At 33.8% G+C, this 19,291-nt stretch overlaps 1 protein-coding gene across 1 annotated transcript in view; it reads right to left on the reverse strand.

Moving 5' to 3' along the window:
* DCDC1 (doublecortin domain containing 1) overlaps positions 1–19,291 on the reverse strand; it is a 62,595-nt gene that overhangs the window by 41,188 nt on the left and 2,116 nt on the right. Inside the window, exons 2-4 of the mRNA XM_012802166.2 lie at positions 11,548–11,817; positions 10,094–10,250; positions 9,450–9,612 (exon numbers count right to left, since the gene is read on the reverse strand). Of these exons, the coding sequence (XP_012657620.1) occupies positions 9,450–9,612; positions 10,094–10,250; positions 11,548–11,817 (590 nt within the window). The remainder of the gene's footprint in view (positions 1–9,449; positions 9,613–10,093; positions 10,251–11,547; positions 11,818–19,291) is intronic.

Consider the following 19,291-nt stretch of genomic DNA (forward strand, 5'->3'; position numbering starts at 1 on the left):
AAATTCATTTCCATATTTAAAAAAAGCTATCAGGATACGTGAGGAAAATGAAAGTTCTAGGGAAGCATTTCTCAAAGTGTGGGTCCTGGGCCTACTATTGGGAAAAAATCTGAAGGACCAGTGAACTCCCATATTTAGCAGCATGAGTGATTTTTCTGTACATCACAACTCTGAAGACATATGCCTTCATATAAAGAAATAACAGTTGGAGAGCTGATGTCCAAGGTAAGCATTATTACACCTGGACACAGAAGTAAAACAGAATCTGATTCTTACACACGAGCCCAGAAAAACTGAGGAAGCTCAGCAAAGAAATGACAAGGCTTTAGCCCTGGGGAAGAAGAGGACAATCTCAGAGGCTAGAAGTGAGGGGAACAGGTAGCAACTAAATAGTAAGGGCACTGAAGGGTTTTGGGGGGCAGGGAATCTGGCCAAGTATTAAAATAAGAACTTTAAAGCCATTTAAAGAAGAAGCAATACAATAACAGGCTCAGTGAATACTATAAATTGTCTTAGGGTTGAAGGAAACTTAAAAAATTGACTTTAACCACACATTTCATTCACTCAATTATTCAGTTAACAAATATGCACTGAGTGCCTAACACTTTTCCCAAAAATTCAAATCCATTTGGAACTTCTGGGAAAACAAACTAGCCATTGCTAGCAAATGCTTCCTATGTTTCTGTATTTTATTAGTTTTCTCATCTCTGAAATTTCAAAAATTTTGATTTCCTAGGAATGAGGGTATCTGGGAATTTAATAACAGCCTATACAAATTAGAAAACAGCCGAATTAGAATACGGCCTTGTTATTCCCCCACCCCTTATCCTTGTCCCTTACCCTCACAATCCTTAGCAGTGAGCCACAGCCCTGGGTCTTCCCAAAGGTCATACCATGTCCTCTTTCTTACGTCCTCATTTCAAAAATAGTTAATAAGCACCTACTCTACACAAGGTACTATGAGGAACAGTAGGAAAACTGTTAAATGAACACAAGAGTCCCTTTTTATTCTCCCTCTAAAAGAGGCTGAGGGGAGAGATGGTCAAGAAAGGGCATTCCTGAGAGGATGTGGGAAAGCTGAAAATCCTAAATCTCATGCATCTATAGGTCCCTCAAGAATCATTTATCCCAGCATTCCAGGCCTAACCATTGTCTGGTCTCAGACAAACATTAGCATAACCATTAACCTCTCTGCAATGTAATTACTCTTGGGCTGGTTCACTCTGGCCTCTTGCCAAATGTGAACATTCACAAATCTATATATGAATTTGGGGTAGGGGATTTTTAATATACGCCTCCCAAATGTCCACGTAACATTTGTAGCAAAACAAGCTGCTGTTAGGAGGTCTTTCCCCTCCTCTTCCATCACCACCTCATTGAGACATGGATGGTTTACTATGACACCTATTTCATTTGATCCTTTATATACCCACTGAATAACATTTACTGAGCATCTATTAAGTGCTAGGCCCTGGGCTGGAAAATGGTGCTGAACAAGGCAACCATGGTTTCTGCCCTAAGTGAGCTCAGTCTGGGGGGCCCAGAGGGGTGACAGACATTTTACCAATAATTATAAATCTGATTACTACAAAAGGGGACATTGAGAATACAACTGGAATGTATGCTTCCTGGTGGAAATGTTCCCAGAGGGTAGGAACCCAAAGGGCTATATTCCAGCTGCTGAGGAATTGCCATGTCCCTCAAGAGTTATTCTCCCAAACCCTTGGAGAACCTTAGGCTCCAACCATAGATCATATTTTATTTTGAAGAACCCACATTCTACTTTATTTTCATGGTTTTTTTAACCAAATCATGACAAAAGATAATACACTTTCTAGCCTGCTTCTGTGTTAAAAGGTCCATCTACAATATAATTACATTTCTTCAGTCTACTTCAAAAAAGCCAATGTCTGTCATAAAATTAAATAAATCTGGGTGCTCCCCACATAATTTTTCATTTTGCACATACCAGACAAAAAGAATACTACCTTGTTACACTATTGGAATCAAAGCAGAAAATTTGCAACTTCGAATCCATGAGCTTATTAAAGGTCTTCTTATTTTTAAAAATTCATTCTCTTGTAGTTGGGCAATAAACTTGAAAACAAATTAATGCACTGACTGTCAAGTAGGTATAGATAATGACATTAAATATGAACAAGCACATCATTTCATGGGTGTAAGATGAGTTTATAAAATACAAATGCTCTGACAGTAAGAAAACATACTGCTATATTCAATTATATCATCTGCCCAAAATACAATTGCTTCTATGTTTGGTAAATAGATTAAATCCAGGTCACATTCCTGTGTTCAATTGAGTTTCTAGTCACTCCCTTTTCTCTAAATACTTGCGTTCTTTGTTTCTACGTGTTCCTAAGTGTCATCATTTATTGCTATAGGCATGATGGCTATATTTAACTAATAATGACAGTGGTTGTCATTAGATTTTAACTCAGTAACACTAGACTGACATATTATTTGAAGTATGTCTTCAATTTAAATTTGATTAAAATTACAAACATCCCATCTATTGTGCCAATCAAAATGTTGTCACCCTTTCCCTGAACTTTTCTATGAACTTTCTTTAAATAAGTTGTGGCAGCTTAAAGTTAAGACAAGCCCTGGGTCATGAACATATTTTAAAATATAATTCTTGGAACACAGCAGAGTAAGGGTAGTTGGGGCTCCTTTTATAAAAGGCCCTACCCCCCAGATATTGAGTGTTCACAAACTTTAACTAAGACTTCCATACCATGATGTACATATACAATTGTTGTATTTTAATTTAGTTGTATGTATTTCAAGATCTCAGACCTAGCAAATAACTTTCATAGTAAAATCGCATACTTGTGACAACCTGTATGAACAGCTTGTGGAAACATGCTTAGAAAAGGATGGGGGAAAATAAAAACAGAGAGCAGGTGGAAAGACAATATTTTAGGAACCTATCCTGTACCAGGTTTTTACACACATCATCTTATTTAATCCTCATAATAAATCTATGAAGTATATACTATTACACTCAGTTTATAGATGAAAAAAATCATGCTCAGGGAGGTTAAGTGACTTCCCCTAGGTCACACTGTAGTTTACATTCCAGCAGGGATGCAGGAAGTAAAATAAGTTTTGTTATTGTTGTTATTTTCCTTAACCGTGCCGGCTATTCTAGGAAGGTAAGAGGGGACATAAATTTCTGATTAATAGCCTTGGAATCTTAGTTATGTTTATAAAATGCTATTCTCAGTTTTCTACTTAGATTAAGGATTTATAAATATTTACTTTTCAAATAATTTATCTTTATTAGAAAAATAAGATAATACCCAGTAATTCTTTAAGGTATCATTACCTCTATTTTACAGATAAGGCCACTGAAGTGCAGCTCACTGTGCCCAAGACGACATAATAAGGACTAGAATCTTGCGAGCTGATTTGACTTCCAGGCTCTTTCCAACAAACAATAATGCATTTCTCACACCTCTCCTAACAGATGTCTGAAAGTTACAAAAGTGAACTTTCTGAAAGGCAAATCACTCTGAAAGACTAACTAAGGTATACAGTATAAATGAATTCTCAAGCAAAGTAATAAGCAGAATAGACAAGCAATTGTCTAAAAGATTGGATCTAAAAGTTACTGCAAATACCTGTTTCATTTTCTTAATTCTGTCCTTCTTTTGTTCTGATGATAGTATTTATTCTTATTATACCACCCATTTTATTGTCTTTATGATACTTAACTGTTAATAAATACCTTATTTAATTCTTTATAAGTTTATAGTCTATTTTTTCTCCACCTCATTAGATCCTAAGCTCCGTGAGACTTCTATCTGGTTCACATTATATCCTTAAGGACAGGAGCAGTGCCTGGCACATTGTAGGGAATCAATAAATGTTTCTTGGATAGATAATTGAATGAATGAGTTGTCTCCCTTCAACGCTAACTATTCCTTTTTCCTTCTTATTCAGGGAACCAGTTTACCAGCTACCACATACTCTCTGAGTCAGGGAGTTACTCTTTGTCCATTCTTATCCATGCAATAAATAACATGAAGTGGTAAGAATATTTGTAACCATTCACACTTAATATCCTAGTGAGAATATTATCAGAGTTCTTTGCAACTGCAACAGAAGGAGATTATCCAGAACCCTTAAAGTAGGTGTGGTTCCATATCTAAAAATTTTGGATATCAAGAGTTAACGCAGTGATTATATCATAATAATATAAATATCATGTATTATGTAATACTCCCAGAAAGATCCAGGGTAGCAGCACATCACCAAACACATGAATTATTTTCAACAATGCACTTGTTATGTGTTTTAAGTAGATTCCATTTACTCCTCACAACTTCTGCACATAACTGGCCGGGTACATGACATGTGTTCCATTATCAGGGCAGTTACAGGTTTGGAGGCAGCTTTATTAAACAAGTGTAGTTTCTGTGCATGATGAATATAATTCAACATTTCATGAGTATGTTAAGAATTGAGGTAGTTCTCAAAGATTCGATATTTGACAGTATAAGGAGATGGTGCCAGCTATATTCAGGCTATAGATTTTCCTACTAAGGATATTTTTTTTCAGTACATAACCTTATAACTGTCTTCAAATCTATATTTATCTTATATAGTAAGGACATTCTATATACTTACCTATAGGATCTAAAACTTTTAGTACAGAGAAAATGCATGAAATATATTCCTATAGTTGTACCCTCACATATAGAAACAGAAGAATAATATGCTGTCTCAGAAGAAAGTGATTTTTTTCTCTCTATAATGCCATTTTCCTGCTTTTGAGTGTATACAGCTAAGTGGGAGATAAACATGGCCTAATAATATCACCTAATCCATATATTATTCACACCAAACTATTAAAGGGCATTTGGGAAAGCCAGTCCGAACCCCTGTAGCTGCCTGAATAAAGTAGTGGCTACCCAAGTCATAGATGAACGTCACAAACCAGCATCAGGTTTGGCAGGGTACAGAAACCATTAGGGTAGGCAGCACTGTAACATTCTTTCTCAAGATCCAGCAGCAGAAATAGCAAGCTGTGATGTAGTGTGGTTAGTGGGTCATTTCTTGAAACTTATGCTTTTAACATTACCACATAAAAACCAACAAACTCAGTAGACATAGAATGTAACAGACTATACTACGTGAATCCAGGTTCATTAAACTAATGCATTTTTTGAAAAACAAAATATGACAGAACATTTCATTATTGATGCAGATATAGAAAAAAAGTGTTATGCAGTTATTTAGAATGTGTCTTGTGTGTCATGGAATTGAAATATTTCCAAATCATCAATAATTAAAATGATGAGAATCCATCATTTCACTGACATTTACTTCTACATGAAAAGATGGCCTATTTCAAATGTGCTCACACATATTCTTGTCAATCACAAACTGTCACAGCAAATTATTTCATTTTGTAGATCACATGGCAGTTAGTAGAAAATCTCTAGTTTTAAATTGAGATCTTAGATGTAGTTCAAGTATTCCTTTCAAGGATTTTTTTTTTCTGTGACTACATCCTCACAATACAGTATATAAAAGATATAAAATCTTATTCGTAATAATACTAAGTTTCACTTATGGTTAACAAAACTCAAGACTTAAATGAATCATTGTAAATGATAGTTATGAAAGCCAAATATATAGGAAAGAGTGAAAATATAAAACCAAAACACGTTAAAGACCATCAGAGCTCCACACAGTAAAACTTGGATCTAACGAATTAAGTCTAAATAGATTTTTTCCCCTATTCTTTCTTAAGATATTCAAGCAATCAAGCGGCACGAACGTTTCTTACGTTTGCATTGCTTATAGCTCCTAGCAGTTATAAAAGAGTTGAATTGTCATAAGCCTCATGGATCTGATCCCAAAATTTTCACTATGCCACAGTTAAGTTGAAAAGAAAACTGTGAATAAAACCACATGGCCATGCATCTAAAAACTTAAAATGCCTTTTCAAATAATTCACTAACTACGTTTTCATAATTCCAGCAGAATCATTAATAAACATTAGAATCTTTCAATGCCAGAAGTATAAGACATAATAAGACATCTTCATCAACAGTCTTTATATATTTCTATTTTCCTGATGTTTTTTATATACAATTAATCTTTCTGGTTAGGTGTCCAACTTTAAAATTTAAGGATTATTCTACTACTGCATTTCAACAGGGAATGCTTCATGGCAGTATTGACCTTGGCCTGAGCTCTATATGAAAGCTTTGTGTTTCGAGGTATGTGATGAATGGCTTGCTGGCTTTCTATTAAATCCAGTGCCACTGGTTGTCAACAGTGATTCTCAAAAGGGATAGGAAAAGAGAGGATTTTTTTCTATCTTAGCAAATCTGGAAATAGTTCTTAGGCAATTTTTACTATCTACGTTGCCTTTCCAATGAATAATGGAACCAATAAGGAATGAAAATATAACTGCCAAAATATACATTGACTTATTTTACCATCTTGTGACATAAGTAAGGTAAAGTTTCCTTTGGAATATCCATTTGATTTACACTGTGGAACAGTGTTCTCCAGTTTGGAGAATTTATAACTTATTTACCCAGTTTAAGCTCCTTAAAGGCCAGGACTGCTAGAAAATAATAGATGCTTGATAAATATTTATTGGTTTAAATCTTAATTGAATTGAGTGAAAGTGAATTTAAAATCAGAATAATGATAAAAAAAGAAACTATAAAATCCTTCTTTCATCTTTCTCTGATCTGGTAATCTGGTTTAATATCTGGCACATAGTAGGCGCTCAATAAATGTTTGTTGAATGAATATAAATCAGAAAATTAAAATAATGACCTGTTATGGACTCTAATGTATTATGACTAATTGTATATAAAATACTCATGTTCTTTTAGAAAGATACACCAGTAACACTCAATCCTACCAACTGTTTCCCCCTATTGACCTTCACCATCTTCAATCTTCTAACTTCTGAGAATGCTTCCTTATTCAAAATTTATCTACCACCTTTGAAGTTATTCATACATGCTTTATTTTTATGGTAAACTGTGACAAGTTGGAAAATTATTGATTTTTCTTTTTTTTTTTTTTTTTTGAGACAGAGCCTCAAGCTGTCCCCCTGGGTAGAGTACCGTGGCATTACAGCTCACAGCAACCTCCAACTCCTGGGCTCAAGCGAGTCTCCTGCCTCTGCCTCCCAAGTAGCTGGGACCACAGGCGCCCGCCACAACGCCCGGCTATTTTTTGGTTGCAGCCGTCATTGTTGTTTGGCGGGTCCGGGCTGGGGATTCGAACCCGCCACCTTAGTTGTACGTGGCTGGCGCCTTAGCCGGTTGAGCTATAGGCGCCGAGCCAAATTATTGATTTTTCTATAAAACACATGCTAGAAAGGTAATCTTTGACCTAATTTAGATGGTTTGAAAATGTATGTAGAAATATGTGGGTAACATTATGTTTATATCACCGACATCAATTTAAATACTATCTTTCATATATATGGATATATATTTACATTTATATTCTTCACATTCTGAAAGAAACCAAATATCAGTGTTTAGGCTTATCTGTACGCTTACCTCAGATGAGTGGATTTCCCCTTTATACTTATCCTAAGTCTTTTTCATGAACATGTGATATGCTAGTCTGTGTCCAAGCTCACCTACAATTTCTTTTCTCAAAAGACAAGGCACATCTGCCACCTGCTCTACTCCGTGTCCCAGCAACAACTGTCGAGCAGCATAAAGATTGATTATCAGTCAAAAACCATTGCACAACACCAGATTTTGGTGGGTTAAGCTTGCTGATCCAGCAAGAGATGGTGTGAAATTTTCAGGAATGTGTGCCAACATTTTGGTGCTAAAAGAACAGCAGTGCATGTCACAGTGAAACACAGCCAAAGATATGCAGACAAAGCAGAGAAGTTTTTTGTTCTGGACTTGGCTTTTGAAAAGGACAAAAGAGAAGACAGAAAGTAGGAGGAAATTAGTTTGTACGTTTAAAAATTATCTACCAAGCTTAGTCATGTGTGTGACATTGTTTTTTAGACATATACATCTTTGAGATTTTCTTCTTAGCTTAGCTATCGGTAATTTTTATATATCTCTTCTACAATACTATTATGCATAAGAAAGGCAAGCATTTCTTATACATAAAAGTAATCAGGGATCTTAATAAAGCAATTATTACAGAAACACCTGAATATTTAACTCACAGAAATGTATTTGCCTACTAAGACTCATGTTTTTATATAAACAAATGATTCAATAAATACAAAATAGATGCAGCCATATTTTAAATTTAAGGCAAAACTTGAAAAATATTATATATGGGTCTACTTTACACTATGACATAAGTTAATTTTTAATGAGTATTATAGCAACAAGTCTCTTTACAAGGACCAAATTATCTTGAATTTCATATTGAATTCAAGAAAGTATTTCCTAATGATCAAGTATTTATCACAGAGATAGAAATCTTACTATTATTCATTAAGAGAGGAGATATTTTCATGAACTTATCTGTAATGAATTCCAGAATTACTTTTCTTCTACTTATGCAATTACTGCCTAGACTTGCCTTTGATTCACCACCTTTATGCCAGCTGCAGAAAAAAACTACTTATAATAAGGTATAAAAAACATAGGGAAATACAGCATTTAGACACTGAATTTTTATGGCAAAATCTTTATTTATCCTGTATGTTATTTAAATCTGATTACCACTTATAGCACTTGATAACGAACTCTAGGTACAACATGCTTGGAAGAATATTCTTAGTAGAACTTTTATTCTCTCTTAAAATGTACTCTTTTCCACAGGAGAATTTTTTTTAATATTATAAAATTCCCACATTTCTGAAATGTTAGAAATAATGGATTTTTTTAAAAAAACCTTACTTGAAAATATGTCTAAGATTATAGACTGCATACACATTTTAAGGTAAAAAAAAAATCAGGCTGCAGCATTTATTGTGAAAAATGTTATTAGGAGAATACCATGTATATAAGAATTATATATTCATCACTGGCCACATTTTCATAATTATGTTAATACCATCTGAGAAAAGACCAAGAGTATAAATGAACAAATGATACTTGAAACTTTGAACTATTTTCTGAGAAAGTCTAATGAATTATGTCTGTTGAGCGTCACAGAAACTAAACAGTAAATTCAATAATCTCTGATTTAATTTATTATATTTTCACCATTTAACCTCCTGCAGGCTCCCTAATGTCTATTCAGATCTATATTAAATTAAGCACCAATGCTAATGAAGGGCAATAAACGTGGCTGTCAGTGGATTTTTCTTTCATTAAGCACATTATCCTCTTACTGAGCTGTAAATGCGTAAACATTAGTTTTGTTAAACCATGCAAAAAAGACAGGATGAAAATCATTTTTTAATTGCACCCCTTAAGCAATTTACTGTGGGGGGGTAGCATATATATTTTTCTTTTTACCTTTAATTTTTTTGAATGGATCTAAAAAAGGCTCTCCTGTTGAAACATAAACATCGGCTTCATAGGGTATATCTTTAGGTTTGAAGGCTTCTTTGCCATCTGCCAAGAACACTCGTCTTGCGGCCATGTTCAGATTCAGCTTTTCTGTGCACTCCTCCAGCAACTAGAAGAAAGCAAGAGGTAAGACAAAGTGATTTACGACAGAGAAAGTAATACCTTCCACAAAACAAAATGTCCTAATGATTAAAATAGAAATTCAGTTGAGTCACTTGCCAAGTTCAATAACTTGACCAATATAGTTATTTTCTAGCAGATTAAAATATGGAAATAAAAGATAAATCACAGCAATGAAGAATATCTAATTACTGTCTAACTTTAATCCTTAAATGATCTGTCATTTTAATAACTCTACAAATACAATGCCATTGCATCTGTTTAATTATACTATTTATATATTAATTTTTTTTTTAAAGGAAAGGAGAAAAATGCCTGTGAGTTCTGTGTATATATAAGCAATTTACAGATTCAAATTCCTAAAAGGAAAATGGGTTGATACAATAAATGTCATCTTTTATCATTTTTTTATATTATAAAGACAGTGAGGGAAAAAAATGAAGCACAGAAAACTTTGGAATACTAGTTACCAAGGTGATGGTTGGTACAGTAACTTTGGCAAAGACTGTTCTAGATCCATTTTTATAAGCTGTTACTTTAATCACTCGTGGTTGAACTTTTTGTCTTTGAGACAATCTATGCCATTTCTGGGACAACTGAAATTTTAAAGAAGAGAACTCTGTATGCCTAAAGAAAACAAACAAACAAAAAACAACATAAGAATTGGTACATGTTAATTACTAAAAACTTTAAAATAAATATTATCATGGGTTTTTAAAAACAGATTTAAGACCTAAAGATTGTTCCTATGTATTCCAAACAAAACTTTTTATAGGATAAGATTGTTATAAGATTGTCCCTACGTATTTAAATATTTTTAAAATCTAAAACAAAATGTTTCCCAATACTACTGGTGCAAAACACATACATCAGAACAAATCGTTTTTATTGTTTAGAAAATAAACATGGCTGTCAGTGGATTTTAGAAAACATCATACCAAAATAATCATATTTATTATATATACTCCCAAATCATATATGTGTATATCTGCTAAGTTCTGTAAGTAAAAGATAATATTATTTTAATATCATGAAATAGTAAATGGCTAAGATTTTCCCCAAGTTTTCATGTTTACCACTGTTCTTTAATTTTTTACAAAGATTTGAAATTTAGATAAATTATAAGTAAAATTTTGGTTTCAAAGTTAATTGTATGATCTTTGTTTCAAATTGTTTGGAGGCAGTAAGATTTAAAATTTTCAAGTTTTGCCTTTAGTCAAAACCAGTTTTGATCTTCATTGTTTTCTCAGCAAAAGTACATGATAAATTGACTAAACATGTCAAATTTTTGACTTCAGAATTATTAACCATGTTAATTTGTGACATCATAGAATTACATATTTTAAAACTTCAGATAAATTAAAATCATGCATATCCACATATTCAAATATCTGAAAATAATGAGGTTATCAGTTTTTCGGTTTGAGTTTTGTTTTTACCAACATTTTCTTCTATCATAAACTCTTAGGTTAACAGTTTCTGATAAGAATCTTGATGTGAAAATACGAAATCATTTTATAATGAGTTCATTTTAATTCTGCTTCAAATTTTTGGTTAAATATCAAAAGCATACATTTCTATTCTTTAAAAAAAATCTTATTAGCAAATAAATTTCATGGTCCTACTTCAGTTATTTTTCTCAGAGTGCCAGATTACCCAGTTGAAGGGTATCTCATATTTTCCACAGTGTAATTAGCAACATTCTACTCTAGTGCTTCCAAAGAAAACACAAAAACGCAAACTACTGGTTCTCTGTACCCTCAATGAATCCTCAACAATAAAAAAAAAAAAAAAACCAGAAACAAAACCCTAGAGATGGGTTCTATTTTAATGTCTAAAATAGTCAATTGAATCAGTATAAATTTTGCTCAAAGGAAAGAGCTTCAACAGTCAGTTAAAAAGAACAGAGAACAGCTTTGATTACCTCAGTTGATCCACAGGGGCACTGACAGGTCTGTATCTCTTGGATGCTGATATAAACCAAGAATTGTTTTTACTGTTTGATTTGTAGCTATCTAGGTTTGGTATTTCATCATGGCTGTGATCTGATGCTGTTTGATGTGTGGAACAATCTTGAAGTCCTGACCCTTCTGATACTACTACTGAATGCAAACGGCTGTTGGGGCCAAACTGCGGCTGCAAATAATCATCAGTAGTTTTAATAACTGCTTTTGCCTGGGCTGACATAAACTCCCTGAAAAAAACAATGCAGGAAAGAATACAATTAATTGATTTGTAATCGCTTATTAACACATACTACATACAACTAGTTGTATGCTATACTACACACTTAGCCATCATTTTGTTTAATGCTTATAATATCTGGGAAGTGGGTACTATTTTTAACCCCCATTTTATAGCTTTAAGAAGGCTTAATCTATAATCAGAAAATTAAGATTTAGAAAGGCCAATTAACTTGCCCACTGTCACATAGTAAGTGATAGGGTGGAAATTTGAAACCAAGCTTGTCTTAAAATAAAAATCACATTTATAACCATTAAATTTCACTGCTTTACTTAAAATTAAACTAAAAGAAAACTTGTATAATGCTTGAAAAAATGGAATTATAATTTTTAAATTCTTAGATTTATTTCCTAATACTTAGCAGAGTACTAGTATTAGGAAATACGAAAGTTAAAAAGATGTGGGTCCTATCCTCAAGAAACTTGCAAAATATCCCCTAATAGATAATATATGTTAAATAAACTGCTAGGAGCTATGCATATGTGTTGACTTTAAAGGTAAAAATAATTCGTTGAAGGCTATCTTAGAACAGGTAGTAATAAGTTGGTAAAGGCTTCGTAGCAGACCTGAGATTAGGGTGACTAACTCGTCCTGGTTTGTCCAGGACTGTCCTGGTTTTGGTACCAAAAGTCATCCATCCCAGGAACTCCCTCAGTCTCAGACAGACCAACTGGTCACCCTACCTGGTGTTCAAGCTGGAAGAATAATATTTGGATGAACTACGATATGTGAATAGGTAACCACATGACCTGGGATAATAATAAATATAAATTTATGTAAATACAAAGTTAGGAAGATAGATATAGAATTCACTGGCATAATAAGTTTCAACATATTTGAGAATATCGAGTTGTGTGATGATCAGGCATAGGGAAGTATCAGCCTTCATATATTACTGTAATTGGCACTATCTTTTACACAAACTTGCCTATTTCCAATTGGCTAGTTCCTCATTAGTTTTTATACATAATAAAATATAACCTCTGCAATATATACATACACCCAATTATAAATTAACATATGTTCAGTGTCAAAAACTCAGCAGGGACAGCTCTTCCTCTAAATCTTTCACATCCACAAATGTCATTATAATCACAATTATTTCTTCTGTCCTGCCAACTTTACAAATGTGTTAAAATAGTCAATTACTTCCTCTGAAAGAATGAAAGGTAGTCACATGCCACATGTAAAATGGATGTGCATGTATGTGAGTTTGACACAGTGCATTAATGAAAGCTAAAACTCTGAGATCCAAGCGATATTTTATTGATAGTGGCACCATCACAAGTATCCATCCAAGTCTTTCCCAGACTGAGTACAGTACTGAAGAGAGGAAAGGCCTTCCCTATACTCTGAGGATTCCCTCAGGTTCAAAACTGGCAAAGAGCATCTTGAAAGAATCTATTAGACACTCGCTCTGGCAAAGGTGGGACTTCCCTTTGGACCACCTAAGCTACTCAGATTTTGATAGCAGTGGTTACTGGTGGCATGTGGCAGCAGTTGTGTCACACTGGCAGGGTTTCTATAGCAGCAGTAATGAAGTCATAAATGGTCACCAAGCTCTTCAACCTGGGGAAAGAACAGTAAATGGCCAAGGGAAAGATTCACAAATCTGTTAAATAGTTTCCCAGTTCCGAATAGTTACTTGAAGAGCAAATTCTCATGTAGGATTTCTTAAGAGCAGAATGAAGGGTCTTTTTTGATGAATGCATTTTGTTTATTGTCAAATACTATTCTACCACCAGAAAGCAAAAGGTTTTCCTTTTTCCATGTTCCAAAGTTTTGACCATATTATATCTTCAGTTCTGTACTTTGATTTTTTGACCTAACACTGTTTTATAACCATTATTCATGTTGCTATATGGTCTTTTACTAAATGTAATATTTCAACTATCTTTTGCCTACCTGTACCTAATAATGCAAAAGTTATCTATTATTTTTGTTTGCCTAAAACATCCTTTGGGGAAATGATCATCAACCCTCTCCAATTCCACATGATCCTGGTAGGGTTAGGATAATAAATTATATGAGGTTTAACCTGGTAAATGGTACAAATAATTAAATTAAAATATATGGTTTGCGGCTAAGGCGCCAGCCACGTACACCTAAGGTGGCGGGTTCGAATCCCCAGCCCGGACCCGCCAAACAACAATGACGGCTGCAACCAAAAAATAGCCAGGCGTTGTGGCGGGCGCCTGTGGTCCCAGCTACTTGGGAGGCGGAGGCAGGAGACTCGCTTGAGCCCAGGAGTTGGAGGTTGCTGTGAGCTGTAATGCCATGGCACTCTACCCAGGGGGACAGCTTGAGGCTCTGTCTCAAAAAAAAAAAAAAAAAAAAATATATGGTTTGGCTGTATATTTGTTTATTACTTACTTTTCTCCAAAAATTTATATCTAAAGGGGGTGAAAAGGGTTTTCATGTTAAAAAGTCATAATTGGCCCATTATCCAATGGTTTGGTTTGCTTTTATCAACATTGATGCCAGATTTTCAGTAATTCTTACATATTCTCAAACCTACTATTTATTTCTCTATTGTTTCTCTATTGTTTATTGTTTCTCTATTGTATCTCAATTTCTCTATTGTTTCTATTGCTATGTAACAAATTATCACAAACATCATAGTTTAAAATAAAATAACACCTATTTATTATCACATTATTTTGATGGGTCCAGAGTCTGAGCAAAGCTTAGCTGGGTCCTCTGCTCAGAACCCCACAAGACTGAAATCAATGTGTCAGCTGGGTCTGCAGTCTCATCGGATGCTCAAGATCCTTGAACAAGCTCATTCAGGTTATTGCCAGAATTCAATTCCTGACAGCTGTAGAATTCATAGTGACTATCATCTTTTTCAAGGCCCCTAAGGTCCTAAGTATAAATTATCCACTGTTTTGTATGTTGCTGTGTTTGCCTTGTTACTTATGTTATTTCAAATGAATTTTTTTTTTTTTTTTTTTTGAGGCAGAATCTTAACTTAGTCGTCCTCGGTAGAGTGCCTTGGTATCATAGCTCACAGCAACCTCAAATTCTTGGGCTCAAGCAGTTCTCTTGCCTCAGCCTCCTGAGTATCTGTGACTACAGGCACCCACCACATAGCCTGGCTACTTTTAGAGACTGGGTCTCACTCTTGCTCAGGCCGTTTCTCAACTCTTGAGCTCAGGAAATTCCACCTGCCTTAGCATCCCAGAGTACTAGGATTACAGGCATCAGCCAAAGGGCCTGGGGATTTCAGATGATTTCATATTACATTCTGCAAGAGTAAGATTCCTGTTTTACATCTTTTACATTTCCACAGGAACTCAGTGCTTGATATGCAAAATTGTATTTTGATAATTATGACATTGTGTCAAAAAATGTCATTGGTAAGAAACATACACAATTTAAGAATTAAAATATAATAAGGCAGAAACTAAAAATTATGTCAGGCATCTTTCATTTTTCCTTAAGTAAAAAACCCTAATTATTTGGGGAATTCATCTTCCTTAATATTCCTATGGAAAGTATCCTCTGATCAGTTCCTGTAGGCACATAATTAATGGTCTAAAGCTAGTGATAGTAATTTTCATTTCCTTTGCCTCTGGCTGGTTAAGTAATCACCTTGTGATCCAATTTTGTCCAATAACATAAGAAATCTTCTGGGAAAATGTTCTTTGCCCTAATAAAAAAGAGATATAAGTGATCAAACATTCATCTTTACTGGAACATGTGAGGAGCCATCCTACAAGCAGGAGAGGTCAAGACAAAGGATCTAGCCAATATTCTGAGAACAGCAGAGAGAATGATGTTATGAGCCAAACTCTTCGATAACACTGGTGAACCACCAAATTTAACCCTAGAATTGCTCTAACTCTGAAGTTCTTATGTAAGAATAACTGTTCCTCATTTTTCAAGTCATTCATAGTGGCCCAACTTATACAATCAGCCTTCACTATCTGCACAGAGAAAACTGCATTAAATGTAATGAACATTTAATGTAATGTAATTAATAATCTAATTTAACTTTGTTTTATTTTTGGCTTTATTAAAAATCTTTGCTAATGGGCGGCACCATAGCTTGGTGGGTAGGGTGCCGGCCACATACACTGAGGCTGGCGGGTTCAGACCTGGCCTAGGCCAGCTACAATAACAATAACAACTGCAACAACAACAACAAAAAAATGCCAGTCATTGTGGCAAGTGCCTATAGTCCCAGCTACTTGGGAGGCTGAGGCAAGAGAATTGCTTAAGCCGAAGACTTTGAGCTGCTGTGAGCTGTGTTGCCTGGCACTCTACCCAGGGTAACAACTTGAAACTGTCACAAAAAAACAAACAAATCTTTGCAAATATTGAATTATTTTCCTGGGGTTAAAATATAAGTTGTTGATGTCCTCTAAAAATTCTACTTAGTCAGGAACATTTCACTAGAAATTTCAGCATAAGCATAAAATGATATGGAGTTTTTATTTTTCCTCTTTTTGAAACACAAAGCATCCTTGGTAAGTGTAGATTTCTATGGCACAAATCTGCATGTAGCTAATGATTCTATTGGTAAGGAGGAAGTCTGGCTACCTTGACAGACCATGGCTCAAAACCAAACATGCAGGTCTAAGTTATTACACAGTCTGGATGAGAATTCAACAGTAGGATAATGACAGTTGCCAAGGACTTGTACTTGCTGTCGCTTCATACTAGTGTTGCCTGTCAAAATGTCTCTTTTTCTTATACAGAAACCATAGAATTTTTATGGATAGCAATTACTTACAATATAAAATGAAGTACATCAAATCTAACAACCCCTCTTTAGCCCTTCATTATTTGGTAGTCTCTTTGTTGAATGTAGTCAACCATTTTCATCTAAATTATTTATTTATACTGTATATTTGACAAGCACCTATTTCAAGCACCTATTTCCTTTATATTCTTATGGCATTTAAACCTTCCTGAAGAGTTATTTTTAAAATATTACCATTTGAAAACATTTGTCATGTTACCATTTTAATGGTAATTCAGCTATCTAATTGGAATATATACAAATAAGAAACAATAAATATAAAGAAAAATAACCGTAAGTATGTTTAATAATAATTTACCAGTATAAAATGCTAGAAAGCAACTAATAAAAGAAATAAACCCATATATGTTGGTGAAGGTAAACTTTTATAAAATCTCTGGGGGACATAAAGTATAGATTTCACTGAACTTGATCTTGCCCTTTCTTCAACTCGCTTAAACAAATAACTTCCAAAAATATAAATAACTTTTTACAATTGCTATATTCTGTAATAAAATGTAATTTAAACATCATAAAAAGTCAGTAGTAAAAGCAATAATAATAAAGGTAAACAATTCCCCACAAATTTTATTTCTAACACCAGAATTCAATACATTCTACTTTGGCCTAAAAATATTGGTAATGGTTTTCCAGTTGCAGAGCAACATCAAATCATTTTATGACATGTCAAATTTTTACTTTTGACTCAATGACTGAATTATAACCAACGTATTATGTTCAAACTATACATATGCCACATGTATGATATCCAATAAGTGTGTCTATTAAACAAAACTTGTTTACTTTTGTAATAGAAGAAAATTACAAAATTATTGTAAAAAATTACAATTTTGTTATTGTACAAATTACAATTGTAATTAAAAATTACAATTATTCTTCTAAACAAGAAGAATAATTTCTAAGATTTATAAGGACCCATTAGAGTATAGGATCAGGGGCATATAGCATTCCATCCAAAGAGGGAAAAATATTTTTGCTCATGCAAAAGTACAAGGAGTAAAAATAAGGAAAATCTTCAGTCTAAAAGTATATATAATAAATATTATATACAACTTTTCCAGAAGAAATTTTATTTTTCAGAAAGAAACAATGATTTAGTCTTTTAACATTTTTAAAGGAAATACTATAATAATGTTTAGATCTATCAGAGATCATTTTTTAAACACTTGAAGAAAAAATCTGGAAAAAAATTATGAACTAGAAATAGTGTAATTAGTTGGGCAACAGAGATCTAAACACTGAAGTGTTCTTTTCTTCATTGACTGTTGCTGCCTCCCTCTTGCTCCCTTCTGCCACCCATTTCAGGGTAAGAATCAATAGCTCTTCTTTGGAATGATGAAGTTACTAGACCTAAAATGTCCCTATATTTCAAAAAGTGTCTAAGACTCTCTATAAGTTAAAATATCCAAGATAAGTTTTGACATAAAAAAGTGACTGAATAGATTAGGTGCAGTTAGTATCCTAAAAGCAACATTGGTCTGTGAAAAAACAGCCTCAATCATCTATGACAAAAATTGTTGGCATTCACTTTTTAAAAACTGATTTAATTCCTTATTTAAGGTACTTAAAGTAATACATCCTCAGAGAATTGTAAGAGTTGGTAATGCACTGAGCTGCCAAAAAGATAAAAAATACGATTATTTTCCATTATAAAAATCATGAAATTGCATTCATTGTAATGATCATTGGCTAAAAATCATTAAAACAAAGTATTTTATATGTGAGAAAGTAAAAGATGTTAATTATTTACATTCTTTTAATTTTAAAATCCAATAATAATTTGGAAATTTTTCACTGGCATTTGGAGGTAACTTCTGTGGACATGGTGAAAATGCCCCTGGATACCTATTAATAATAAATAATTGATTCTGCAATCTATGGCTCAAAGGCTGATGCCCTATCCTGAGTCACCTGGGAAGATATCAGGCTACAGATGGGTAGGAAAAGTTCCCTATTGTGCTGCTTTCCTGGCAGTAGCCCCAGAATCGAGGCTAGACTTTTCTAGTCATTTGACTACCAAATAGTGCGTTATAAAATGGGAGGATCAGATTTTCTTTGGCACAATATAATGAACACATTTACAATATTGGTGTATTTTTCTTGTGTGAGTGGCACATGGTAAAGTAGTTTTCACTTGGTTATAAGCAAATGTTGCATGGAGTGACAGCAGAGGAAACACATGGAAAGAACACCAGAGAAAGACAGAGAAAAGAAGAGTGGATAACATGAATATACCAGAAGTTAAATAAGTAGCATTGGGTAATGTCAAAATAAAGTGATTGGTCACTGTATGGCATATATTAAGTCCATTCAAAATAGCCAAACAGTGATCAATGACTTTATTTTGATGTTAATATATAAAAGCATATTTTGTTAAAAAAAAAAAGTACAATATTTTAATTAGTGAAGAAAAGTTCCAACTCTGTGATATAAGTAAAGAAAAAGAAAATTGACTCTATTTTAATAATTATTTCTCATAAAAAGGCCACAAAGATGGTAAAAGAAAGGTGATAAGGAAAACAAGAATGAACAAGAGAAGTTTTAACCTCAATCAGGGGGAAAATGTCTTTATTCATAGAGAAAATTGCCTCTCTCTGATAATCATATTAATACCAATGTATCGTAGATTAACATTAGCCTTTATGAACTTGACCCC

Source organism: Otolemur garnettii, unplaced genomic scaffold (assembly GCF_000181295.1).
Source record: "Otolemur garnettii isolate 467f Iridium unplaced genomic scaffold, OtoGar3 scaffold00001, whole genome shotgun sequence".
NCBI classification, from domain to species: Eukaryota; Metazoa; Chordata; class Mammalia; order Primates; family Galagidae; genus Otolemur; species Otolemur garnettii.